Source organism: Phascolarctos cinereus, unplaced genomic scaffold, assembly GCF_003287225.1.
Source record: "Phascolarctos cinereus isolate Bilbo 61053 unplaced genomic scaffold, phaCin_HiC Scaffold_2;HRSCAF=192, whole genome shotgun sequence".
In the NCBI taxonomy this organism is placed as follows: Eukaryota; Metazoa; Chordata; class Mammalia; order Diprotodontia; family Phascolarctidae; genus Phascolarctos; species Phascolarctos cinereus.
The window spans coordinates 357,647,182-357,674,918 of record NW_027555625.1 but is presented as its reverse complement, the minus strand read 5'-3'; the positions used below and the strand labels follow the sequence as shown (position 1 = coordinate 357,674,918).

Genomic DNA, 27,737 nt, shown 5'->3' with positions numbered 1-27,737 from the left:
ACATGTTTGCATATATTTGTCTGAATGTCATCTCCCACTTTTGATTGTGAGCTCTTTAAGGGCAGTGCCTGGCACAAAGTAGGTACACTTAATAATGTTTATTGATTGATCTCCATCTCTTGCCCTCTGAAAAAAATCGAAATTGATTCTATTATGTATCGCTGACATTTTGTATAACCGCCTTAATCATGTTTCTTTGTCTTGAATTAAGTTCAGAAGTTCATAGATTCAGAAGTTCAGTCTTCCTCTCTGAGTTAAGTTTAAAAGTTTATTTTCTGTGATATAACCATTTTAGAGAGCAATTTCAAACTATGCCCAGGGGACTATAAAACTGTGCATACCCTTTGACCCAGAAATCCTGTTACTAAGTCTGTATCTCAAAGAGATCAAAGAAAAAGGAAAAGGACTTATATGTACAAAAATATTTATAGCAGCTTTTTTGTGGTGGTAAAGAACTGGGATGCCATCAATTGAGGAACAGCTGAACAAACCGTGTTGTATGATTGTGATGGAATACTATTGTGCCATAAGAAATGACAAGAAGGATGGTTTCAGAAAAACCTAGGAAGACTTAGATGAACTGATGCAAAATGAAGTGAGCAGAGTCAGGAGATCACTGTATACAGTAATAGCAATATTGTCCGATGATCAGCTGTGAATGACTTAGCTATTCTCAGCAATACAATGATACAAAACAATTCCAAAGGATCTATGATGAAAAATGCTATCCACCACCAGAAGAACAACTGATGAAATCTGAATATAGATTGAAACACGCTTTTTAAAAAAATTTTCTTTTTTTGGTCTGTGTTCTCTTTTGCAATATGGCTAATGTAGAAATATATTCTGTATAACTGCACATGTATAATCTATATCAAAGTGCTTGCCTTCTCAAGGATGGAAGAGGGGAAGGAGGAAGAGAATTTGGAACTTAAAAATTATAAAAAATTAATGTTAACAATTGTTTTACATATAATTGAATAAAAATAAAACATTCTGAAAAAAAGTTGTTTATTTTAAATTAAATTGCTTTAATTAAAAGAAACCTGTTATCTCTATACCATTAGCTGTCCTTGTACACTTAGAGGAAGTCTGTTATCTATATACCATTAGTTATATTTATAGGTGGACTAAATCAACCAGAATATCCTAGTGGCAAGATATAAGGAAGGGTTGTTACTAGCCCCACATTCCCAATTTCTAGCCAATCTTATTATTCCCCACATCTATAATGCTTCTGATTTTGTAACCAGTTCTATTGTCTTTCTTATCTATAATGCTGCATTCTATTTTTTTGGATGCTCTTCCTTTTCTCTATAAAAATGATGTCAGGATGATTTCAGAAAAACCTGGAACGACTTACATGAAATGATGCAAAGTGAAGTAAACAGAACTAGGAGAACATTGTACACATTAACGACAATATTGTGCAACGAAGAATTGTGAATGACTTAGTTATTCTTAGCAATGCAATTATTCAAGACAATCCCAAAGGACTAATGATGAAGCATACTACCTGCCTCCAGAGAAAGAACTGATAATGTTTGAATACAAACTGATGCATGCTATTTTTCACATTCTTTCATTCTTTTTCTTTTATTCAAGTCTTGTACATAATGATTAATATGGAAATGTTTTATATGATTGTACATGTATAACCTGTATCTGATTGCTTACTTCTCAGAGAGGGGGGAGGGCAAGGAGAGAGGAAGGGATAGAATTTGGAACTCAGAACTTTAAAAAATGTTAAAAAATTGTTTTAACATGTAATTGAGGAAAAATAAAATATACTTTTTAAAAAATGATCTGTCAGCCCTCACTTGGGGTCTTAGCTTGCTGGGAATGCTGAGACCCTGTTTTTTACTGGCAAATTCTTACTTTGATAATATATTGATTGTGCGTAGAGCTTGTGCCTCAATTTATCTTAATTTTAATCACGACAGTTGGCAAACACAGCAGGATGGAGGAAGGGAGCCCAGTTCCTGGGATAGCTTTTCAGGGGGATTTCTAGGTCCCTCTAGTGAAAATTTTCACCAAGGGTCTTCTTCTTCATAGAAGACTGCAGTAAAGGCTGGACTCTCCCCTCAGTCCCAACTCTTCCAAGCCAAGATAAAGCCTCCATACTATTGGGGAAGTTGCAGCTTTACTTGTAGGTCTTCAACTAGTGTCTTTGTGTCTATTGTGACCATTTGGTGATTATTGGCAACAAACCGAGGAAATCTACCACAGGGACTAAGCCCTTGGAGAACTTTTTTTTTTCTTCAAGGAGAACTCCTGGTTCAAGCTGGAAGAGATATTGAACCTGGAAACAGGGACATTTCCCACTCAAGGAGTTGGAAAAATCTGGAAACAGAGATGCCTCCAGATCTAAAAAGGGGGAACTAATAATAATATACAATATTATTATTAATATATTATATTACATATACTATAACAATATATTAATAATATAATATATAATAATAATAATAATAAATTTTTAAAGAGTCTGAAATTTGTCCTGAAAAGGGACCTGTGTATATTGATTTTTAAGTGTTTTTGTGTCTATCTTGTCATATTATCTGTGTTTTGTAAGTCAAACTAGCTTTTTCTTGGGGCCTGGTCAGCTGAAGGAGAAAGAGTTTTTCTTTCTTCAGAAAGAAAGTGGGAAGACCTACAAAAGACTCAGATAAAAAGGAATCTTTGTTCCCAGTCTGAAGAAATTTATGACATTATAAACTAATTAGAGACTAAATTTGTGACTGAAATGTAATTTCTCTACTGCGAATTTCCAAAATGTGGTTTGAATGTTTTTATAAATGCTGAAAGATTTTAGTAAGTTTTGGGGTAACACCCTGTAGAATGTAAGGGAAAACAAGAATAAAACAAAGTTTACATGGAAACAGCACTTGCACTTTTTATCACTTTTTCCTTGGAGAGTGACAAAGTTATTGTATTAGTACAAGAGAGGAAGATTCTTTCACTGATTAGAGAAAAAAAAAAGAAGAAAAGAAAAAAGCTAGGTTGAAAGTATCATCCATAAAGTTCCAAAGTAAAAAAAGGTAGGAGTGTGGGGGGTTGCATTTTGCTATTTAAATTTATCTGGTTTTTAAGAACTGCCTATTATTAACTCTTTTCTAAAAGCTTGTTTAAATTAGGAAGCAACTAGAGTAAGTAAAATTTAATTTAGAAAAATGTTTTGGTGTTACTACTATATTTTCTTCTGTAAATGATATGATAGAACCAATTGTTTAGGTAAACTAGAAGCAAGGTCACCAAAAGAAATTGGATAATTTGTTTGTAAGTTCTTAAGAACCCCAAAGGCAATAGTATTTCAATTAACCAGTTGTATAAGAAATTTTTTTGTGTGTGGCAAATTACAAAGAACAAATTCAGTGGGATGAAGATTTGTTCTATAGACAAATTAGGATATGACTGGGAATTAAGATTAAAACAATTGAGCCAATACAAGGAAGTGAAGGAAATGTTGGATTAGAATATGAAAGAAACAAGACAGGTGCAGTTTTGAAAGAATATTAAAAAATGAAAAGGTAAAATTTAAATAAGAAGTGTTAAGAGGAACTGGGTAGAAAGTCAAAGAAAGTTGTAATCTGTTTGCACTGGCTGTGAATGAAGGATTTGAAAGTAACGGGTTTGAAGTTTTGGAAAGAGATGCTTAAGGAGGTTTTGATCTCACTGAGAAAAGAATATGGGAAACATTAGCTGATTTTTTTTATGATATGGAAACTGTAGTAATATAATTGCAGCTCCAAATATTATGGGCTCCAAAGCAGGTGGATAGGAATGCAAAGCTGCCACATAGAGCCTCTCCCAATTTCTTGCCCAAGGTTAAAAATGAAAAGCCTTGGGGACAGGTGAAAAAGTGGGGGCTAGATTGTGAACATAAAAGGAATTAATTGGATTGGGGTTGGGTGATTTAAAAAGAAATAAAGAGAAAGTTCCAGGGAAATGGGAGGGTGACCACCTGTAAAAGTTTTCTAATTAAATGAAATAGTAAACTTTGAGAAAACAACAAGATCAGACTTTTATCTAAGAATTAGAATATATAAATGTATATAATTGACTTTCAAATGTTTCTAATGCATTAATAAATTTAAAAATTAGAACAAAGATTCTACATATAAATTGCACTAATAACTGTAAATAAATTTTAAATCATCTTTTTCCTATTTGAAGTATCTGTCTGGTAATTTAAAGATATAGAAGGGCTCATTTTACAAGCCAGGTTCTCATAGATGCATTTTAAGATTTTTCATTCAGCCTGTTGTTGGCACTGTCTATACCAGGTACAGGATTTAGGTAAAGATAGAAACAGAAAGTGGTTTGTAATAACTGAAATTCTTTGAAGTTTTAGGTTTATTACAAGTTCCTAATTTGTTGTTCTTCTTACAATTCTGTTAATATTTGAGCTGATTTTCACCATGTGAACTAGTTATTGTAATATCAAATTTAGGAAGTTATACTAAACTGTATTGAGTAATCTCTACAAGTAACTTGGAACCAGAGAAGCAGATCTTCAAGGAGGAACCCCCTTCAGAGCTCCCCTGAGAATGAGACCTATCCTAGAATGTCCAAGAGAAGATGTTTCCAGGGACCAGAAAACTAGATGGAACACCTAGGATCCAAGATAAAATGTGTTGATTAAATGGACATTGGCAGTGGGTTACCAGGATACAGGGAGACTTGATGTTAGTTAATATCAATGATCATTATTGCATTACTTTGGGTTTTTGTTTCATGGTGTTTATGTTTATGGAACTTTCCTGGTTACCTTGGTGACAAACAAATCTCTCTTCTCAAACTAGTATTTGGTGAATCTTCCAAGGAGTTTGAACATCTAGCTTGAAATTGAAAAGGTGGCTCAAAACACAACTAAGTCCATCTCCTCCCTCCAGATTGAGGAAGGTTCAAAGTTCAAATGGCTTTGCAAAACCACACGGTTTTAGATATTCTCACTACAATTCAAGGAAAGGCTTGTGCTATGATTAATCAATCTTGTTCTTACATTAACCATTCAAAAGAAATTGTGACAAGCCTACATAAGACTCAACAAATTATGGTAGAGACACAACTACCCACCCCAAGTAACTCCTGATGGAATCCTTATTCTTTTTGGCTATAGGTAAATGGCTTGTTAGCTACCTTTGGTAAATGGGTCCTTATTACTCTGTGTCTTATAATTCTGTTTAGACTTTGTATTAGTTGCTGTGTTAAAGCCTGTTCCAAACTTGTGCCAGAAAGGCTTCTGTTAGCATGCACTGCTAATACTGACCATGTTAAAAATCTTATAGAATTAGCTTACAGATAAGTGATCCATGGGATACATGTCTTCCATTGATCAAAGGGTGGAACTGAGAAAATCAAAACTGATTCTATTTTTTTAATTGATTCTATTTTATATCACTGCTAACATTTTGTATAACTTGCCAAAGTCATGTTTCTCTGTCTTTGAATTAAGTTCAGAAGTTCTTAGGTTCAGAAGTTCAGTCTTCTCTCTAAGTTTAAAAAGTTGAGTTTCCTTATAAATCATTTTAATTAAAAGAAACCTGTTATCTCTATACCACTAGCTGTCCTTGTACAATTAGAGGATATCTGTTATCTACATGCCACTGGTTACTCATGCAGGTAGACTAGATTAATCAGAATTTCCTAGTGGCAAGATGGAAGAAGGCGTTGTTGCTAGCTCCGCATGCCTGACTTCCAACCAATCATTTTGTTTCCCAGCCTGTGATAGTTCTGTGTGGGACAGCGAGCGACCCTAACCCAAGTTAAACTCAGAGACTTCTCAAGGTGGAAAGCAAAGGTTACCTTTATTATAATCTCTCGAGATGGCTGTCTGCTCCTTCGATACACATGGAGAGAGAGAGAGAGAGAGACCAAGAAACAGGGGCCCGCCTTATAAAAGCAAATCTTTGCCCACCACGGCAAAGTCTCCACCCACCACTATCCCTTACCCCCTTAACTGGGAGTGGGCTTACATTCTAAGCTGGAAAGTTTCTTCCTATCCCCTTAACTGGGAGGTGGGGCTTACATTCCAGGTCCAAAATTCAAAGACAAGGAAAGAGGCGGGAAGCCAAGGGCAAATGGCTCAGGTTGGGGGTGGGGCAGGGCTTATTCTTTCTGTTATGTGCTTAAAAACAGGGTCTGAGCGGGGGAGGATTTTGAAAATAATAATCAAAAATCATTGACCTTTTGAGGAGGCTTCACCTCCGAGAGTTCATCTCTTACAATTTCCCCTTCTCATTTCTTACAATTTGAAGCCTCCTCACAAATACTACACCTTACAGATACAGAGGCCCAAAAATAATGATAAACTGTCCATTTAAAGCCTTAGAAGTCTCTTCTCATACCGCTGTCTGACACTCTGGGAGTCATCTGGTGAAGTCCTCTTGTCTAAGTGCTGTTCAAGCAGTGTCCAGCAGACTCTCACTTCCCTCCTGCAGAGATTCTCCTTCTTGTATCCACTCTCCTACAAGATTGATCTCAACACAATTTTAAATTACCTTGCCAATAACCAGGGCAAATAATGAAAATTAACTCAACCCCTATGTCTTTACCATTACCAGATCAAAATTGGAACTTTGTCCAATTGTCATGTTTCAGGATGCTCAAATTAAAAAAATCAGAACCTAGTCCTACACTGTGCATTACTTCTAGTTTTATACCTTTATTCATTCCTATTCATATTCCCCATCAGGAGGATGAGATTCCACTAAGGAATTAATAACACACTCCAATACATAGTAGTTAATTTAAAACCAGTACATATCAAATAACAAAACAATCTCAACTTCTAGTCATGTACAAATAAATAATCCTTAATTAAAATAGATGCTTCTTTCAAGGCATTTACAAGATAAGCCATAAGCTATTCCTCTTTTAACATTAATTGTAATGAACTGAGATAACTTTAACATTAACTAAGTATTAGTAACAGAATAATATTCTTGTTCCACAATCTCCTGGCCTAATTATCCCCTAATGATGGAGTAAGGTCCAAGTCGACCCCTGCCCCTTGCCCTAGAAAGAATGTGGTTCTCATTTGTCTAAGGGCCCCAGCTCTCCATCTTCCTTTGAAAGCCCTGGCCCCACTTTTGATCTTATTCAAATGCCTTTCAAACTTCTCCCTTCATTATATATTCCCATTGTCTATTCAATCTCTCAGACATTCCAATCAGAATTCTCTCCTAGACCCCTTTCTCAGCCCCTCCTCTGGTCAAAGTTACTTTAATGTATGTAAGATCCAGAGACTTTCTCGTGCCCGCTCTTCCTTATAGGCATCACCTGGCCTATATGTTTATTTCTAACAAACTTCCCCCCTGGCTGAAAAGACCTGGGCTGAATTTCTTCAGGAGGGACCCTTGTGCTGTGACCTTGGAGTCCCAGCACCCCCAAACCTCCAGACCTCATCATAACCATTATGAGAAATTAAAGGATCCTGACTTATACAGGAATATGCTTAATTCTGAAATTCTAGGCCAAATAACTCAATCTTTTGTATCTTACTATAATAACCTCAGATGTTCCCTATCAATCTATTGCTTAATAGATTCAATATTTATGCTTACAAACTTATGAATATAGGAATTTGCCATGAAAGAACATAACTAAAGGGAACAATGCTTCCCTAGATTCATGTCAACTCCAGGCAGAAGTTATATAATAACCAACTGCATTGAGCCAGGTTTAAAGTCTGCCAGGTGTCATAGTGGGGAAATTGAGTCAGGAGAATCCTACCTCAGCCATGCAGAAAAGTCATTCTCCCGACCTTCCCATGAGAACACCTTCTTGCAGCTCATAGGTGCAGCTCACAAACCTCTTTGCAGGTTGCTGACGTCATGGGTCAGTAGCTCAATCAGTTCTTTGTTAACCATACCTGGAGTTAGACTCAAAATAATAGTTCATTAACAGATTCCAAGGTCTTAGATAGCAAATTCCCCTCATCAGAGTTTCAGGTGTGACTATAGTCTCACATTAATTAGGGAACATCTCCAAAGTGAGCTCTAAGTAGCTTGCATAACTTCCTACACATGTTATGGTTCCTAATAACATCCGAAGTAAAATCAAATTTCCATTAAGATCATAAGTTGCTACTCTAAATAGATTTGCCTTTCTGTTTCTCAAGCTTATCTATCCCTCTCTAACCATCCTTAATCTGAAAGAATGAGACACTTTCAGGACTCGAATCTTATACATATAAGTTCAAATAGTAATTTTAGCTCTTTCTAGGCCATGGAATGAATTCAGATCAAAACAGTAAGATCTTTCCTACTTACAGTTTATTACAGAAATTTAGATGCTTTAGTATTAATCACTAGCTTTAGATCTCTGACACTGCTCCCATTGAGACTGTTTCTCTAAAAGCACCCAGTTAAGTCCAGTCCAAGAATATAACAAACCCAGGAATGAAACTCTAAGTTCATAGTAGGTTTGGACATAATTTTCTTGCAAACAGAAATTTAGTAGGCTCTGTAAAAAGAATATCAAAGATTTCAAAACATTTTTTTTGTAACAGTATCTCCCTTTCTCATAATTACCATAAAATTCCTAGTTACCTAAATTCTCTAGTCAAAAGGTGTCTGTATGAGAATTATGAGATTTTACAAAATTGGGGTTTTTTTGTTTTTGTTTTTTGCATAATTATCAAGTTTCTCTTCACACACACACAAAATACTTTTACCAGTGCTTGGCTTAAACAATAACTCCAAATACCTTAGTTAATATTTTTAAGCTTCATAAGTGAAAGCCAGATAATACCAGATAAAACTTCCCTTTAAACAGAGACAAAACTTGGAAGTTCTCATTTCTTAAATTATAATACTTAAAAGGAAATGTTACAAAACAGGACCATATAGAATGTCCCAACAGCCCCGATTCATTCCTTTCTCTCTCTTCTCTGAAGGCACAATTCTTGACTTAACATTCTGGGTTATAAAATAAATTCCTTCCAACAATGTAACTAATACAATTGCTTACTAGATTACATCATATGTAAGCAGTATATTACAAACTTAAAACAGACCCAATAAAGATCTTTTTCTTTCTGAATTCTTTCACCAGGTCCAGTCTCCTGGGGCCACTCCCACCCCACTAGACTGGCTTTTCTTTATTATCTACACTAGTCCATCATTGTCTTTTTACTGGTCCGATATCCTCCGGCCACATCCTGATTCAACCTCAATGACACTCCCAATCAGGAATTTGGTGGCTGGCAGCCTGGATTTCTCCCAGGCCCACTAGTCCCTGCCTTAAGAGTCTGGCCCACATGGCCCATCCCCCAACAAACACAATAGCTAGCCTACAGAAGGCCTGGGTTGAAAAACATATGTATACATACATACATACATACATACATACATACATACATATATACATATTTTTAAATTTTTCCAATTTCTAATTGAAGCCCTAATATGAGAGAATACTTAATTCCAAATACATATCAATAAGTTTTTTCACAATAAAATATGTTTGTATCACAGGGCATACATTATAAAATTATTCCCAAAACTGTAAGAAACTTTGAAATAACCCATCATCAGTTTAGATGAATGCACTCCCAATCACTTTGACCAGAGAATAATTCATCTCATCATTAATATGTTGAAACTATAACTTTAAACCGCCATATTTTTTTATAATAGTCAAGATTTTAAATGAACATCTCCTATCATAGTCTCATAATCAAATATACCTCACTAGGTATTTAACAGTTTCAAATTATCTCATCTTTATCACTAAAAGACCCATTCAAAAGTTACCTAAACACCATTTCTACCTCACAGTGGTCCCTCAAATTTTGCAATCTAAGAGTTTTAGAAGTACAATACAATTTAGAAACATAGTAATAACTTAAACAATAAACTTCAGATAACATCAGTTGCATTTCCAGATTATCACAAGTAGAAATTATCAATCTTATTATTCTTAGTACTTTTAACAACTACATTAACTAATAATGCCACATCTCAACCATTTTTTTTAAACAGTAAACTTAAATACAATCAGATCCAAATTTATAATCCTTAATAATAAACAATTAAAAACATTTTTATTTTAAATTCAATACTCTTGGCCCTTTAAAAGGAAATATCCTCCACAAATTTATATATTCCCTTGAAAAGACACATGGTGACAATTCCTGCTCTAAATCCTCTTTTTCTTTCCTACTTCCTTAAGGGAACTAAGAAAAAAATCCCCTCTGCTTCTTAGAGGCTTATCAGATGGAACCTCCCTCCTGAAAATCTCATGCTTCAGCAATTTGAACAGGATGTAACCCTCTATAGATAATTGAATAGGGCCCTCCCTCTCTCTTCCTGGACTGCTCTTACAACTTTACTATGCATTCTGAACAATTCACTGGTCTTAACAAAAAAAAAAATTTTTTTTATTCTAAAAGTTTCCAAACCTTTTACTCTCAAACCCTCTATTCACTCTCATTCACACCACGGACACAAACAGGAACCCAAAACAGACATAACAAATTGCTGCAGAGTCCCCACATATTTAATCAAAAAATTTTTTTTGTCTTTCCCTTTTTATTTTGGTAGTTTGTTCCAACCTCGGAGTCTACTCCCTAAAAGACTATCTTCCAGAATATCAAATGGCAGCTTCTGGTTTACTACTTTAGACTGAGGTTTGCCCATAATTTTCTTACCTATATGCAATTACACAAATGAATTTGCCTGAGAGAGATTGCTCTTGTCTCCCAGTCAGTGACTCAACAATTAACTAACAGAAGAGGTCGCCCTCCCCGCTTACAGTCACCCGAATGCTCTCTCAGTGTCCCCGGAACTTATTTGGGCGGGGTTGCCCCCAGTCAGAGACTTAGCAATTAGTTAATTTAGGTGAGGGTCATAGCCTTCCCTCCAGGTCAGGGACCTATGAATAAAGGGGACATTGGAGAGCCGTGTTTGTCAGGCTGTATGCATACAACTCACATGACTGATCCAATTCTTCACTCTATTTCACTCTATTCATCGGCTGGCTTCACACAATCTCATAGCTGCCCTGCCTTTGTTTTCCCCCTTGAGCGTCTCTCTTCGAGACCTCACCCAAACTGAGAGAGGCTCCCTAAGTCTGGTCTGAGGGTTGCCGGAGAAATCTCCGAGGGCACCCTGACCCCTAGGGTCCAGACAGTAGTCTCCCTCACAGATGGGCGAAGTCTCGGTGGAATCCCCAAAGCTGTGTGGGACAGCGACCCTAACCCAAATTAAACTCAGAGACTTCTCAAGGTGGAAAGCAAAGGTTACCTTTATTATAATCTCTCGAGATGGCTGTCTGCTCCTTGGATAGAAGCAAATCTCTGCCCACCATGCAAACAAGTCTCCACCCACACACTATCCCTTACCCCCTTAACTGGGGGTGGGCTTACATTCTAACTGGGAGGTGGGGCTTACATTCCAGGCCCAAAATTCAAAGACAAGGAAAGAGGCGAAGCCAAGGGTAAATGGCTCAGGTTGGGGGTGGGGCAGGGCTTATTCTTTCTGTTATGTGCTTAAAAACAGGGTCTGAGCAGGGGAGGATTTTGAAAATAATAATCAAAAATTATTGACCTTTTGAGGAGGCTTCACCTCTGAGAGTTCATCTCTCACAGTTCTGACTTTGTAATCAATCACGCCACCTTTCTCATCTATGGTGCTGCTATTTTTTTGGATGCTCCTCCTTTTGTCTATAAAAATGATCTTTCAGCTCTCATGCTTGGGACTTGTGCCTCATTTTCAGTCATGGCACTTCCCTGGCTTCCATCAAGATCCAGCTAAAATTCTATCTTCTACAAGCAACCTTTCTTAATGCCCCTTAATGCTAATGCCTTCACTGTTGATTATCACAAATTTATCCTGTACGTATCTTGTTTGTACATGGTTTTGTATAACATCTCCTTCATTAGACTGTAAGCTCCCTAAGATCAGGGACCTTCTTGTTTGTTTTCGCCTTTTTTTGTAAGCTCAGTGCTCAGCACAGTGCCTGCTCCATAATAGATGCTTAATGACTGACTGACGTACTCTTTCTTGGTAATCTCACTGAATTCCACAGGCTTAACTCTCTCATATGCAGATGACTCCCAGTGCTAGTCTCTTCCCTGAGATTCAGTTCTGAATCGCCAATTGACTATTCTATTCTGGGCATTTCAAACTGAATGTCCAAAGGTATCTCAAACTTAAAATGTACCATGCACAATTCACTCTTTTCCCCCAAACCTGTGTTCTAAACTTTCCCATTTTTGTCAAAAGCACTACTGTCCATCCAGTCTCAGATGCTCATAACTTCAGCATTATTCTTTAATCCTCATATCCAATTTGTTGCCAAACCGTGTTGTTCCTACTTCCACAACATCTGTCTTTAACCTCTTCTCCATTCACACAGGTACCATCTTAGTTCAATCCCTAATCACTTCTTGCTTTATTATAATAGCCCCTTAATGGGTCTCCCCACCACAAGTTTGTCACATTCCTATACTGTATACTACTCCTGAAACAATTTTCTTTAAGCAGAAATCTGACCATGTGATTCTCCTAATCGATCAACTTCAGCTACTTCCTAGTTCCTCTAGAATAAAATATAAACTGCTCCAGCCTTTAATGTCCTTTATAACCTGGACCCAAATTATCTTTCCCGTTTCATTAGACATTACTCTCTTACCTGCGTCTGTAATCCAGACAAACTGGCCTCTATTCTTCTCACACTTTTCTGCCTTTGTCTTGGAAGTCCTATATGCTTGGAATGCCCTGCCTTCTCCCATCTGTCTTGTAGAGTCTCTTTCTTCCTTTAAGACTCAGCTTAAGAAATATCTTCATGAAGCCTTTCCTGATCCCAACTACTACTGCCTTCTCTCCCAAAGTTCTTTGTATAATTTATATTTATTTGCTACATATGTATATGTATTTATGTGTCTACATATTACATATATGTGTATGTACATACACATGTATATATTTCTATGTGTATTTATCTCCCTTTAGAATGTACATTTCTTATAGGAAATGGAGTACAGAAGTCTGTCCTGCCCTACAGGAAAATAGAAGGGGAAGGGGATAAGAGAAGGGGAGAAAGATAGAAGAGAGGACAGACTAGGGGAAGGGATATTCAGAATGCACGACATCTTGGGGTGGGGGGACGGGGGAGATGGGTGAAAATTTGGAACTCAAAAACTTGTGGAAGTGAATGTTGAAAACTAAAAAATAAACAAATTTATATTAAAAAAAAAAGAATGTAAATTTCTCGGGGCTAGGGCTTATTTTATTCTTTGTACTTGTATCCCTAAATGTCTAGTACAAAACCTGGTATATAGTAAGTGCTTAATAAATGTCTGTTGAGTCGCTAATCCTGTCATTTGTTTTATCTACTGAAGATATCATGTTATTGTTTTGTTGAATTTATCTCTATTTCTAAAACTATAATACAAGTAGCTTAGCATTTGATATTTCCCTGAAAAATGTAAGGGCCATGAAGAATAATATCACAAATAGATCATCTTCCCGTCTGTGAAGAATGAGGGCTTTTAAACAGATATTTAGCGTACAGCAAGTGTTTTGATTCTCAAAACCAATTATTCTTTCATTCCTAGAAGGGCTTGTTTTCTTTTTTTCTTCTTAAAGTAAGTTTTGATGATTGGTTTTTAAAAACTATAGTCATTTCTGGAAATATTCTCTCACTATTCCAGGATTGAACTTTTCCTTGGAAAGAAAAACATTTAAGCAGATACCCTATACAGTGATCTCCCATAAAAATACATACAACATTCTGCTCTAGTAGTCCTGAACCTTTATCTGCAGAAAGGAGGGAGGCATATTCTATTATCTGTTCTCCCACATAATTATGTTTTGGGGGTTTTTTGTGTGTGTGTTTTAGTTACTCGGTTTGGCTTCCTTCTAGTGATACTTTTCTTTATGTTATATTGTCATTACTGTATTTATTATTTTTCTGGCTGGCTCTACCTTAGTGCATGCAAATTTGAAGGTTTTTTTTTTTTGGCAATTGGGATTAAGTGACTTGCCCAGGGTCACACTGCTAGTGTCAAGTGTTTGGTCTGAGGCCAGATTTGAATTCAGGTCCTCCTGACTTCAGGGCCGGTGCTCTATCCAGTGCGCCACTTAGCTGCCCCTGACGTAATTATTTTCAAAAGAAAAAGGAATCTGCATTTTATTCATTCAATAAATGTTTATTAAGTGCCCGTTATATGCAAGGCACTACAGATTATATGAAGAGTGGTCCCTGCCATCACAGCGTCTGAAAAGTGCCTAAGTTTTAGAACTTATGTTATTAGATATTGTAGCTATTTGGTAAAGCTTGAAGCGTCACAGATCTAGATCACAGCTTCCCTAACACTTACCAGATGGTCTTCACAACTTGCTATGACCAAAAATATAATCAGATGATATAGATGGCCTGGTCTTTGGACAATAAAATCTCTTCTGGTTGTGGGTAGGACCTGCTTGAATTTGTGCTCCACTAGCATAGCCTTTGAGAATTCAGGGTCACTTCCACACTATGACAAAAGTAACAAAGGCTACTAGGTGATTAAGAAAAAAAATCAGATGACTTGGTGTGGTTTATTTGGATTTGCAATGTTTTTAGTTAAGTAAGGATCCCTCTTTCTTCCCTGAACCCAGACCAGTAATTCTGGGATCAAGACTAACAAGGTCACTTTAGGGCCAAAGGATGGAAATAAAGGCGTTCACAAAGATGGTGACTAATCTTGAGCAAATCAGACCATCTGAGCTTCAGTTTCTTCTTCTGTAAAATAAGAGGACTAGATTAGTTGCTAAGGTCTCATCCAACTCTAAAATTCTGGGCCTTATTCAAGATCCTGTATTCACAAATTTGGCATCATTTAGCAAGTGATGATTTGTCAAGTGCTGACTCAATGAATCTAGAACAAAAAATAAACATGCCCAAACACTGTTTTGAAGACACACTGTAATGTATGGCAAAATGTGTGGAGCAGCATTACAATATTGATGATCACAGAATTATAGATCTAGGACTGAAAGGGAGCCTGGAAGCCATGTAGTTTAATCCCTTCATTTTACAGATAAGGAAACTGAAGGCCAGAGAAATGAGGTGACTTGTTCAGGATCACATCAGTTATGTACACACATCTCTCTAGTCTCTGCTGCTGGGAAGGCTCAAGCTGGATCCCTTGAGTTTGGGAGTTCTGAGCTGCAGTCAGGCTAAAACCAACAGGGGTCCATACTCAAGCTGGCCTCAACACGGTAAGTCCCTGGGAGCAGGGGATCACTAAGGGTGCCTAAGGAGGGGTGAACTGGCCCAGGTAAAAGTTTCCCTGCTGATCAGCAGTGGGGTTGGGCCTGTGAGTGGCCAGTGTACATCCAGCTTGAGATACAAAACGCTGTCTTAAGCAAACAAACAAAAGGATCATACAGGTTATAAGTGAGAGAAATAGGATTAGAATTCAGATGCTGTGCCCTCAAGCTGCTACGCGACATGTTGCATGGTTTCCCATGCACTGAATCATCATGATAGAAAAATAACCTCATCTAGCAAAATGAATCTGAAAAGTTGGTTAGCCTACATAATGAATCAATTAAGAGTTCAGAACTTAGAAGCAAAGAGACTGATCCTAAAGATCTTTTTTAAAAATTCACTTTATTTATTTTGTTAAATCTTTCCCAATCACACGCAAATTTTTTTAACATTAATTTAAAAAAATTCTGAGTTCCAAATTCTCTCATCCCTCCACCACCCACTGAGGAGGCAAGCAATATGATATATTGATTATATATGGGAAGTAATGCAAAACATATTTCCATATTAGCCATGTTGTGAAAGAAAACACATGCAAAATAAGAAAAATAAAGTTTAAAAAATATGCTTCAAACTATACTTAGAGTTCAACAGTTCTCTCTCTCTGGAGGTGGACGGCATTTTTAAATCATCATGGGTCTTTTGGAATTTATACATCCCCTAAAACTTTTTTTTGGATATATTTTTACATCATCTTAATTTTCCGATATATTCCTTCTCCCACCCTTCCCCAGAGAGCTATTCCTAATAATAAAGAATACAAAAAGAAGAAAAAACCAACCCCAGTTCATCAAAACTAATCAATACATAACTAAGCCTGGAATTATCCAAGTTCTGCAAAGAAGGGAGGTCATTATATGCATTCCCACATCTCTTCTTTGTGGCCAAGCTTGACCTTTATAATTCTCCAGCATTCGGTTTCAGTTTTCTTGTTCTTTTTTTCTACTTACATTGTCATAATCGTTGGAATACCTCCCTTTCTATAGCTTCTTTGCTACTCCATAGTAGCAAATCACAATTGCCTCTAGGCCTTAACAGACAGTCTTCATGAGTTGCTGTAGCTAAAAAAGATACATCATTTGGTGTCCAGTCTTGTGATGCTGAACCTTTCCGAATCTGGGCTGGTCCTAAGAGGGCAGACACAGTTAGTTACTGGATCTAAGCTTGGAACCTTTCCAGCTGTGACCTGCTAGAGCCTAGGTCACTTCTATGCCACAGTGAGGTATGAGGAGAATATCTAGCCACTTTAAAAGTTATTTCACAGTTTTTTCCCCTGACATTATTGTAAATACCTTAATGAAATTTCTTTCTTTTAAATAACATCAGTCTCTAAACTTGAAATGAGGAATGTGCCCTTCACTTGGTTCCTTTATTAAATGGTAATATGTTATATACGTGATTATCCACTTAAGAACATCATTCACAAAAGTTCTAAGCACTTAAAACATACAAGGAATGCTAATAGTCACTGGGGTTACAAAGAGATCCTTAAACTCAAAAAGAGTGCTTCTTGCTAAGGATATAAGATAGGTACATGAAAAGATAAATGGAAAATATTATAAAACAAAAGAGCTTTGTCTTTATAGGCTAAGTGCCAAATGAGTTGTACCTACAATAACGGCTACAGAGTCTAGAGGAGCATGTGATCTTATAGAATAGTAAGCAGGGTAAGGCTTTATGAAGGAGGTGGGACAGGTTCAGTCCCTTTAGAAAAAGGCAAAAGATAAATGGGATCACCAGAGACAGAGAAAATGAAGAGTCAAAAGCAGGAAAACTAGTCTATAATGTGGTAGAAAGAACAATGGATTAATATTTAGGTTCAAATTGGTCAAGCTACTTCATTTCTTGGTCTTATCATGTTTTTATTCTGTAAAATGGATAATAATACTTGCATTTCATATCACATGGCTGTGGGCAAAGTGCTCTTAAAAACTTTCACTTCGGGAGTTTGTGTATGGGAGTAGTAGAAGTTAAGACTTCAAGAAATAAAAGTAGATGCTATCTGTATCCAAACAAAGAACTGATAAATAGAAGTATATATAGAATGATTCTACATACATATACACACACACACACATTTGTGTCTAAAGCTAGCCATCTCTAGGGTGGAGGGAAGGAAAGAAAAAAAAAAGAAAGTTACATGGTAACTTTATCAGGTATTTAAAAGGAACAGCAAGTTGTACATAATAGATTTGCAGGTTCATGTGCAACGATCTTTTAAAAAATTCTACTGTTATGGAAATGCTTATTTTATTTCATAAATTAAAATAAAAATTTAATTTTTTTAAAAGTAACTGTCCAATTGTGAAGGACCTTAATTATTAGAGTTGTTATGTATACAATACAAAGTAGAATTTTTTGAATATTAATTTTCCCATCACTAGTAAAATGGATTAAAAAGTACAAGATAATGAAAATAGGAAGACTACAGTAATAATTCAAATATAAGGTGAAAAAGGTCTGGACTAGGATAGTCACAATAGGAAGGAAGAGGAGGAGACAAGTGCCAGACACATTGTGTGAATGAGACTTGGCAAATATGATCTCCAAACCTTGACATGTATTATTCTATTAATACTATGTACATTATGAAACACAAATGGAACACAACAGGAGAAAAAATTCTTACTAGTCATTGCCCCAGTCAGACTCCTTCAATCTCCAGTGTCCAGGCGTTATCTCCTGCAGCCATGAAGTAATGGGGGGGGGGTGATTTTCCCAGTAGTACCTGCACAGTGGCTGCTGAGGTTGCCTGGGTAACAGATTATAAGTGCTGAGGGGGAAGGTTGGGAACTTGCACAATGGAGGGAGGGGTTGGTATAAGGGAATGTTGTAGAATAAGGGCAAGTTCCATGTTGGAGACAACTCCAACATTGGCTATCATGGGAAAAGTATGATGTGAGCCATCTTTCCACTCATCAAATGGCTGATCTCAAACCCACTGGGATTAAGTCATCAGCACACACTTTGGAGAGCACCCACACAGAGCATAGATTACTGTGTGGATGACACAGTCTAGACCTTAAACAATGACACAAACAAGAACTATCTTCTTTGACATTATTCTAACTACATATTGGATGGTTAGCAGTCACTGACCAAAAAAGGGAAACCCAGAGAAGCTGGTTTTTAGGGGAAATTTTTTGTTTTACGTGTGTTGAATTTGAGGTGCTAAGCAACTGAAGCTCAAATGAGAGGTTAAGGATGAAGGTGCATATTTCAGAAGTCATCCACACAGAAGTGATGATCAAAACTATGAGAGGAACTCTGCTTGGCTTAGACTCCAAAGAAGTTTATTTTGGGTGGCATAGAGTGAGTCTCATGAGAGGGCAGGGATCAGAATCAGTTGCAGCATACATGACATATCTTATTACATTAACTTCCCTTCCAAATCCACTCTTCCAAACTCCCTGATTTGTAGGATAAGCTGATCAACTGAAATCCCTCATCACGCTGAGTGATTCAGCTTTAGACCCTCAACCTTAATTCTCTCAGTTCCCTCTCCTGATTGGAGTGCTAAAGGACAAAGCATTAAATTCCCTCCAAAGCACGCCTCTGTAAAGGGCCAGGACCTGAATTTCACAGTTAACACTTCACTCTCATTAACGGCTCTCCTTGGTTTGGACTCCAGGGAACATCATGCCCCAGTGCCAAATACCCCCTTGTGCCCCTTCCCCTTTCCCAGCTTCCTTTTGTACACTGTCTTCCCCCATTAGATTGTAATCTCCTTGAGAGCAAGCACCGTCTTACTATTTGTATCCTCAGAGCTTAGCACAGCACCTGGCAAATAGTAGACACTTAATGAATGTTTATTGAATTGAATCAAGTATTTGAGATTTCACGGGGGAAGAACTCAGAGAACAGATCATTAAGAAAGTTTTACAGGGAAAGGATGCAGGGCTGTAGTATTATAAATCCCTTTTGAGGGTTCTGAATAATTGAATTTCTAGTTAATTGAGGGTTAATCAGAGAATCGTTTGTCATCCTTTGTTTTTGAAAAATTATTTTGCTACTAGTTTCTTGAACTAGTAACAATATTATAAATATAACTGAATCATTTTTGGATGATTCAAATATGAATTATCGTGGAAGTTGACAGACTGTTGGCTTCACATCTATCAGACTGCAAAAGTGACAAAAACAGAAAAATGACAATTGTTGGAAGGAATGTACACAAAGAGAGGTATGCAAATGCACTGTTGTTAGAACCGGGAATTGGTACAGTCATTGTGGACAGGAATTTGGAATCATCTTAGTCACTCAACTTTATACCCTTTGACCCAATGGTGTAGCTACTAAGATTATATCCCAAAGAAATACAAAAAAAAGGAAAAGGATCCATATGCACAAAAATATTAATAGCAGCACTATTTGCTATATTTAAGAAATGGAAACCAACAAGGTGCCCATTAACTGGGGAATGGAACAAACTATAGTATAGTAATAGGATGGAATACTATTGTCATAAGAAATGATAAAAAGGACAGATTCACAGAAACGTAGGACTGTTTGTACGAACTGATACAAAGTTAACTAAGCAGAAATCAGAATTTACATGAATACACCTGGTAAAGAAAAACAGCTTTGAAATACTTAAGAATTCTAATTAATGCAACGACCAATCACAATTCAGGAGAGTGAAGATGAAACACGCTTCTCACCTCTTAAACAGGAGGTGATGGACTACAGGTACAGAATAAGACATACCTTTTTAGACACTGCCAATGTGAAGATTCGTATTGCTTAATGATGCTCAGTTATTATAAGGGAGAGACTTTCTATTTTAGAAGTGAAGAAAGAAGAAGGGGAGTGGTGGCATAGGATAAAGATGCAAAGAAGAAAAAAAAAGGAGGCTAAGAAAGTCACCAGAGCATTTAAAAATATAGACACAAAGGAAAGACAGTTCAAAAGGAAACAGACAAACACGACAGCTTTGAACCAACAGGCTGAATTTATTGTATACTTTAAAGAATAAAAGGGGTCAGCTATAAGTGATGGAGATCTGCAATGCTATCTGCAATCATTCTTCTGTTCTTTGTATTGGGAAATGTTCACATTTGTTGGTATTTGTCAATCTTAGCATATTAAAACAAAATTTTAAAATGTTTAAATTATGTCTGTAGCCAAAAGTGATCAGGCTGGATATGGTGATTCAAGAATATACTCTAAAATAGTTAAGTGCTAAGAATTTACTTGTTTTGTTGTCATGTCTTTTTTCTAAAACTAAAACAGAGTAATAAAAAATTCTAGCTACCTGAGGACTCTGATTCAGAGGATCATAGGATTTTGGAGCTGGAATGAACCTTAAAGATCATTTATTCCAATCCCTTGATTTTGCAAATAGGATTTTACTTTAGTGTTTTTCTTGTAATATCCACAGGATATTGGTCAAATGCTGTGCAAATGATACAATTCTATAATTTTCACCGACACGTATTTACTTTGGATTATGCCAAGGTGTTTATGCTTTGGGCTTTCTAGAAATCACATCACATCCCTCATAATATTTGCTCATAAAATCATAAAGAGAAGGCATTCATAGCATAACACTATCTTTGTACTGCAGCTATGAAGTGATGTTCCATTTTTTCATTACAACTGTCATCACATTCATCTTATTAAATTATAAGCTTCATGAGGGCAAAGGCCATTTATTTTTTACTTTTGTATTTTCCCTGTAACTATAACTGTGTTCTGTACATAGGTAAGCTCTTCAAGGTCCACTTTATCTAATCATATAAAACCATTCTTTTCCCATGGGAATTCTAACTGAATTTGTTTCCAAGTGCCTTTACTCTGGAAATTTACTAATTCCAAAGTTACAAAAGAAATGCAGATATGAATTTATATATTAATGGATTTTTTTAAACCTTGACCTGTGATTTCATCAAAGTAGGAAACTCTGTAAAAAATACCTTCTATAATCAAACAATATGATATTGATTATACATAGGAAGTCATGTAAAACATATTTCCATATGATCCATGTTGCAAAAGAAAACACAAAAAAGCTAAAAAAAAAGTTTAAAAAAAAGTGTGTTTCAATCTGTATTCAGAGTTCATCAGTTCTCTCTCTGGAGGTGCATAATATTTTTCATTATGGGTCCTTTGGAATTGTCTTGGAGAATTGTCTTGATCAAAGCAGCTAAGTATTTTATAGTTTATCATGCTTACAATATTGCTGTTACCATGTACAATGTTCTCCTGGTTCTGCTCACTTCACTTCAAACTAGCTTTTCAAATAAAGATTTTCCAACAACTACTGGCATTTTCTTCCATTCTGTACTACTTGAATCTTTCAAAAGTGCTCAGTAACAAATTCCAAGAAAACTAGCTAAAAAAAATGTTAATAACACTACAAAATCATTCAAAAAAATCTAAAAGAATAAAGGACTGTATTTGCAAATGTTGAAATGACTACTTATAATCAATCTTACTTATAAATAAAATAGGTATATAGTATTCTTTCTTGGAAAAAACAAAACACAACTTCCTTTCAACTGAAACTGTTCCATCTAAAGTTAACAGTGATTTCTTAATCAACAAATCAGATGGCCTTGTTTTTAACTGCCATCCTTCTGGACCTGTCTGCTGCACGTGACAATGCTGACCATTCCCTCCTCATACACACTTTTTCCTCTCTATTTTTGTGACACTACTCTCTCTTGGTTCTCTTATCGGACTACTACTTTTCATTCTTTGCTGGATCATCATTCCCTTAGCCCCTTAACTCTGGGTATATTCCAAGACTGTACTGGGCTCTCTTCATTTCTCAATCTATAATCTCTGAGAACTCATCATCTCCCGTTGGTTCAATTCTTATGTCTACACAGATGATTCCTAGATGTATGTATCTAGCTACATAGTCTCCTCAACTCCAGACCTGCACCATCAACAGGTTTTTGCATATTTTTCCAAGTGGATATCTACAGGCCTCTCAAATTCAGAAGTCATTATCTCCTCCCTGCACCAAACCCGCTCTTTCAAACCTCTATTTCTGTTGAACGTACTACCATACTTCCAGTCACAAGCATTTGCAACCTCTGAGTCATCTCTGCCTCCTCACTCTTCCTCACCCCACATATCTAATGAGTGGCCAAGTCTTGTCAATTCTATCTCTCCATCTCTCCCATTCATCTCCTTCTTTCCACTCCACAACCACCCTAGTTTAGGGCCTCATCACCATTCACTTAGACTATTGCATTTTAAATTGGTCTCCTTGCTCTTTCACACAACTGTTAAAGTGACATTACTGAAGTAAGGTATGACTACGTTATTTCCTTGCTCAATAAACTCTAGTAGCTTCCTACTGTCCCAGGCTAAAAAATAAATTGCTCTGTTTTGTGTTTAAAATGCTTCACAACCTGCCTCCAATCTACTTTTCCAGCCTTATTATACACTAATATATATATGAAAGGGAGCTCTGTGTACTCTATAGTCCAGTGAAATTGGCCTTGCTTTGAGCTCTTTTGCCCAAATACAACATTTCATCTTCTGACTCTGTACTTTCCCATGGGCTGTTCCACACCTGCATTCCTGGAATGCACTCGCTGCTCACCTCTTTCCTCTTAGAATAGATCAACTCAAATACCACCATATGAAGCCGTTCCTGATTCCCACAGCCACTGGTGCTTTTTCTTCAAAATTACCTTGTATTTATTTTGTATATATTATATGTATACCTTATGTCCCTTATAGAGAATGTAAGCTCCTTAAGAATCAGGACTATTTTATTTATGTCTTTGTATTTCCAGCATCCACTTCAGTCCTGGCAGAGTAAGCATTTAATAAATACTTATTGATTGACTATAGATAGGTAACTGCTTGGCAGCTTATAGGCTTAGGTGCCTGGTGTACTGAGAAGTTAAGTCCAAGTTATCAAGCGTTTATTAAAAACCTACTATGTTCCAAGAACTGTGCGAAGTGCTGGGGATTTAAAGAAAGGCAAAAGATAGTCCCTACTCTCAAGGAGCTCACAATCTTATGGAGGAGACAGCATGGAAACATGTAGTAACTTGTCTAGGGTCACAAAGCCAACCTATATCAAAGTTGAATCCAGATCTTCTGGACTCCAAGGCCTGCTTTCTATTCACTGTCAGTGTCTCTAATGGAAATCACTTTTTATATTTGATTGACAACATCCATGGTTATAGTTATATACATTCCTCTACAAATAAAAGTATCTCTCCTTACTAATGATGAACAACTATTAGACGATTTAATGGTTTATTTAGAGGTTTATTTAATTCAAGTGAATACTATTAATCTAGGGTAATAATAAAGCCTTCAGGAACTGAGCACCCAGTTCATTTTTTCACCTTTCTCTAATGCGTTAAGAAGTCTCTAACGTGTTAACAAGTCATATCAACTTTCAGGTAGAAGGCAAAACTGTCAACTGAATGATTCTCAACCAAATCCTTCAGACAGTCCAACCAATGAAGCTGGGAGGCAGGCAGAGTATGTTTTCCCCTAAATTCTTTGTTCTTGCTAGGTGATTTGTCTACACACTTTTATAGTTATACATTTCTCCAATAAAATTTATGCCAGTTCTCAGTGGTAATATGTATCCTATTTAGGACCACCAAAAGTATCCCTTGAGATGACCTTCAACTTTAATTCTTCAGAATGATATTTCATGCCTCACAGCCAAAATGTTTATGTTAAAGAGATGGGCCTTTGTTTGGGGGAGCAGTTTGGGGTGATTTAAAGAAACCACTGAGTAAATTTCCCAAATGCCAGCTCTTCCCCATTAAATAGCTAAAATTGTCTCCAGTCTATGTATCCTTAATTGGTCCAACCACAGTTCCTCTAACATAATTTGCAGTTCCCTTCCCATTTTACTTGGCCATTTCAAGACAAGAGCCAGCTTTTCAATGTTTTTTCCTCAAATATAGTGTCCAAACACTTATGAGGGTTCACAAACACTGTATTCCAGGTATTTGACCAAGGGATGACAGGATTGTCATTTCCCTCTTTCCCAGAGATTCTTACCTTGGGGCCCAAACACATTTTTTTCTTTTAAAAAAAATTGTTTTGATAACTGTATTTCAATATAATTGGTTTCCTTTATTATCTTATGTATTTTATTTTATGCACTAAAAAATATTCTGAGAAGGGGTCCATAGGTGTCATCAGGCTGCCAAGGGGGACTATCACACAAAAAACCCCTGTTGTAGAGGAAGACTTGAGGAAACTAGATGTGTAATGGTTAGAGACCTGGATATGGAGTCAGGAAAATCTCAGTCCAAATCCTATCTCAAACACTTACTAGCTGCATGACTTTAAGGAGGTCACAATCTCTGCTTCAGTTTCCCCATCTGTAAAATGGGGATAAGATGGCACCTATCTCCCAGGGTTGTGAGAATGAGATAATATATGTAAATCACTTTGCAAGCCTTAAAGATCGACATAAATGCCAGCTCTTTTTATCAGACACTTCTATTAATAGAATGTATAGGCTGAAAGGCAATTAGCAAGCAACAAGCATTTATTAAGCACCTTCTATATGCCAAGCATATAGAAAAGCAAGAAACGAAACATGGTAAAAAAAGATCTGGGCTTAAGTCCCTCTCTGACCCCTACTAGTTGTGTGACCCTGCCAAGTCATTTAAACTGACAGTGCCACAGGCAACTATTTAATAAGTTACAGAACAATTGCTGATTCGCATAGGGGTAGAGGGAGTGTCCTCATCAGGAATTCTTTACAGCAATAAAATCGGAGCACGTCCAGCCCAGAGGGAAAAAAAATGTTTTAAAGGCTTGGAATTAAGCTAAGGGGGCTGGACCAAGAGGTGGCCGAGGTGTCTTCCCTCAGGGAGCATCTCACCTGACCCAGACTGAAAAGTGACTGGGTCGAAAGGTCACCCAAGTACTGCGCAGTCCAGGAGCTGCACCCCAGGGTTCTTGACTCCAAATCCAGGGCGCTCGCCTCTCTACACGGGGCAGCCAAGAAGCACCCCCAGGCTCCCGGTCCCCTCCTGGGCAGTCAAGGGCCGGGCTCAGGCGACCTCCCTCGCTCCTGCCCCCTCACGGCTTCCGTCCTCGCAGGCACGGGACCCCGCCCCCCGCCCCCTTTCCCCTCAGCCCGGCCTGGCTCGCTCTGAGGTGACCTCGGCGGTTCCCACACCCTGGGACGGCCTACCATGGAGGACTCGGCCCCCCCCCGCGCCCCTCACCTAGCCGGCGGCGGTCGCAATGGCTCTCTAGGACCCAGATGCAGGGGCCGGAGTCTGCGACTGAGCCTGGGACTGCCAGTGGATATCTAGTTGAGCCCAGGAGGTGGTCGCGCCTGCGCAAACAAACTGTAAACAAGCCCTCCCTCCTTCCCGTCGCCGCTGCACTCGGTTGGGAGAGACCCGAGTGGAAGGGTGAGAAGGAAGGCGGGGTGAAAGAGGAGGGGGAGGGGGTGGCCTCTGGGAAAGCTAGGGACGGCGCCTGCGCAGTGGGTGTGATCCGGGCACTTGGGGCAGGATGAACGCTGCTTTCCAAGATGGCGACGGAGGGAGGAGGGAAGGAGATGAACGAGATTAAGACCCAGTTCACCACCCGGGAAGGTCTTTACAAGCTGCTGCCGCATTCGGAGTACAGTCGGCCCAACCGGGTGCCCTTCAACTCGCAGGGGTCCAACCCCGTGCGCGTCTCCTTCGTCAACCTTAACGACCAGTCTGGCAACGGCGACCGCCTCTGCTTCAATGTGGGCCGGGAGCTCTACTTCTACATCTACAAGGGGGTCCGCAAGGTACCGACCCGGGCGGCGCCGGGGCCCGCTGGGGGCGGGGGCAGGGGCAGCGACATCGGCACGGGCTGCAGGGAACGGGACGGGACCGGCTGACGTGACCCGACCCGGGGAGGAGGCGGTGGCCGCTTCACTTCGGAGTGGGCCGGCAACTCCACTTGAGAGTTCTCACCTCAGCTCCTGAGCTGGGGGAAGGAGGGAGACGGAGGGGGCGTGTGGCGCGGGAGGACCTGGGCGGTCTGACGGGGGAGAGGAAGCCTCAACCCGTCCGGGGAGGCCACCCCCCCCCGTCCCAGGTGGCTGCCTCTCGTCACCCCACCCTTCTCCGCCCCGAGTCTGTCAGGTTGGGTGACAAGCATGGGGCCCGGCCTGCGGAGTCCCTGGGAAAGGGGCGAGGGGGCGGGGGCTACGAGCTGGGGGGCTCCCCACGAGAGGACGGGGACGAGGGGCGACTGGGGGAGGGTGGCGAGTCAGGTGGGACCCGCGCCGGGCAGCGGCAAGGTTCTGAAGCCTCAAGTCCGACAGGAGCTGCTCGGCCCGGTGGGGGTTCGCGAGGGGGCTGATCCACCTGCTGCCGCACTTCCCCGGAGTCAGCCTGTGGCTCGGTGTTAATACTTTGTATCTCCGAGAGAGAGTTCGAGGGAGGGCAGCTGTCGCCGTCTCCTGCGCTAGAACGCACGGGAGTGAATCTTTCCCTGGGCAAGCTCATGAAAGATTGTATCTTTCACGTTTCTAGAATGTGGATAGGCTAAGTTTTAAACTGAGGGACCGAGTCATCTTACTTTTCCATTATTTCAACTGGTGATATGGGTTCAGCGTGAGACTATTGTAGCTAATCTTGTCAGAGAAGTCAGACCTAAATCGTGAAGGTCTAAAAAGCTAGTCCATTTGGTCCTTTCCTTTTCATGGCAAACAACAGTAATTCTTTCGACCATGAAATCGTCCTCAAGCATGTTCTCCCTTTAAGAAAACAACTTGGTAGAGATTTCATTTGTTACTAAATACTTGTTGACCTTTTGAAATAGATCTTTGAATTTGCTCTTAGCAGAGAGAAAATAGTGGACTCTCTACATATAATCTTCGAAAAATTATGAACAAGCAAATATGATAAATGCTAATTTTTATTAGTATCTTAAAATATGCACGTAACGAATAAGAAAGAATACAGATTTTTCTGCGAATACATTATGTGCAAGTACAGTATTTTCATTTCAGTATTGCAGGGTCATGTGGTGGGTATGCTGAGTGTGTTTCTAAAGCGGTTGTTTGAAATGTTTTTGGTGGTGTTTGTGATTGTGGTCAAAAATGTGATTGAAAATATTGAAAAGAAGCCATTTAATTTTTCTTTTCCTTTTAAAGTTGGGAAGTAAGAAAACATAATCGTGGTCCTGTTCCTAGCTTTGTCATTGACTTGTTGGGTGACCTTTGCCAGGTCGGTTCACCTGTAACTCCTCTACCATAAAAAAAGATTGGTTGCTGTGAATGTGTTGTAAATAATGAATTAATAAGTTTAAAATACTGTGAAGTCTGCGGAGATGATAAATGGAAAAATTACAAGTATAAAGAATAATGGTCAAACAGGAAACTGCCATCTTGATTTTGATACTAGGACTCAAAGGGTCAGTTTTCCATAAAATTAGTTTCAAAGTTTTAATTGCTAAAATGTATTTTTTAGATATAAAACACCAAAAAGAAAAAAATCTTAACTTTAACCTAAACTGAAAACCAATTGAAC

The 27,737-nt window shown here is 38.3% G+C and overlaps 1 protein-coding gene and 1 long non-coding RNA gene across 8 annotated transcripts in view; one reads left to right on the top strand and one right to left on the bottom strand.

Moving 5' to 3' along the window:
- The window catches only part of LOC110197335 (uncharacterized), a 158,092-nt gene extending 132,562 nt beyond the window's left edge, over positions 1-25,530 (bottom strand). For both annotated transcript variants that reach the window (XR_013484847.1, XR_002321457.2), the window contains exon 1: positions 25,443-25,530. This is a non-coding gene — a long non-coding RNA (uncharacterized LOC110197335). The remainder of the gene's footprint in view (positions 1-25,442) is intronic.
- A 226-nt stretch (positions 25,531-25,756) lies between these two features.
- Positions 25,757-27,737, top strand: part of WDR20 (WD repeat domain 20) — an 88,271-nt gene continuing 86,290 nt past the window's right edge. For all 6 annotated transcript variants that reach the window (XR_002321451.2, XR_002321454.2, XM_020971152.2 and 3 more), the window contains exon 1: positions 25,757-26,005. Coding sequence is in view for 4 of the 6 variants with exons in the window: in XM_020971152.2 (XP_020826811.1) it covers positions 25,757-26,005 (249 nt within the window). In the remaining 2 variants the exon portion in view is untranslated. The remainder of the gene's footprint in view (positions 26,006-27,737) is intronic.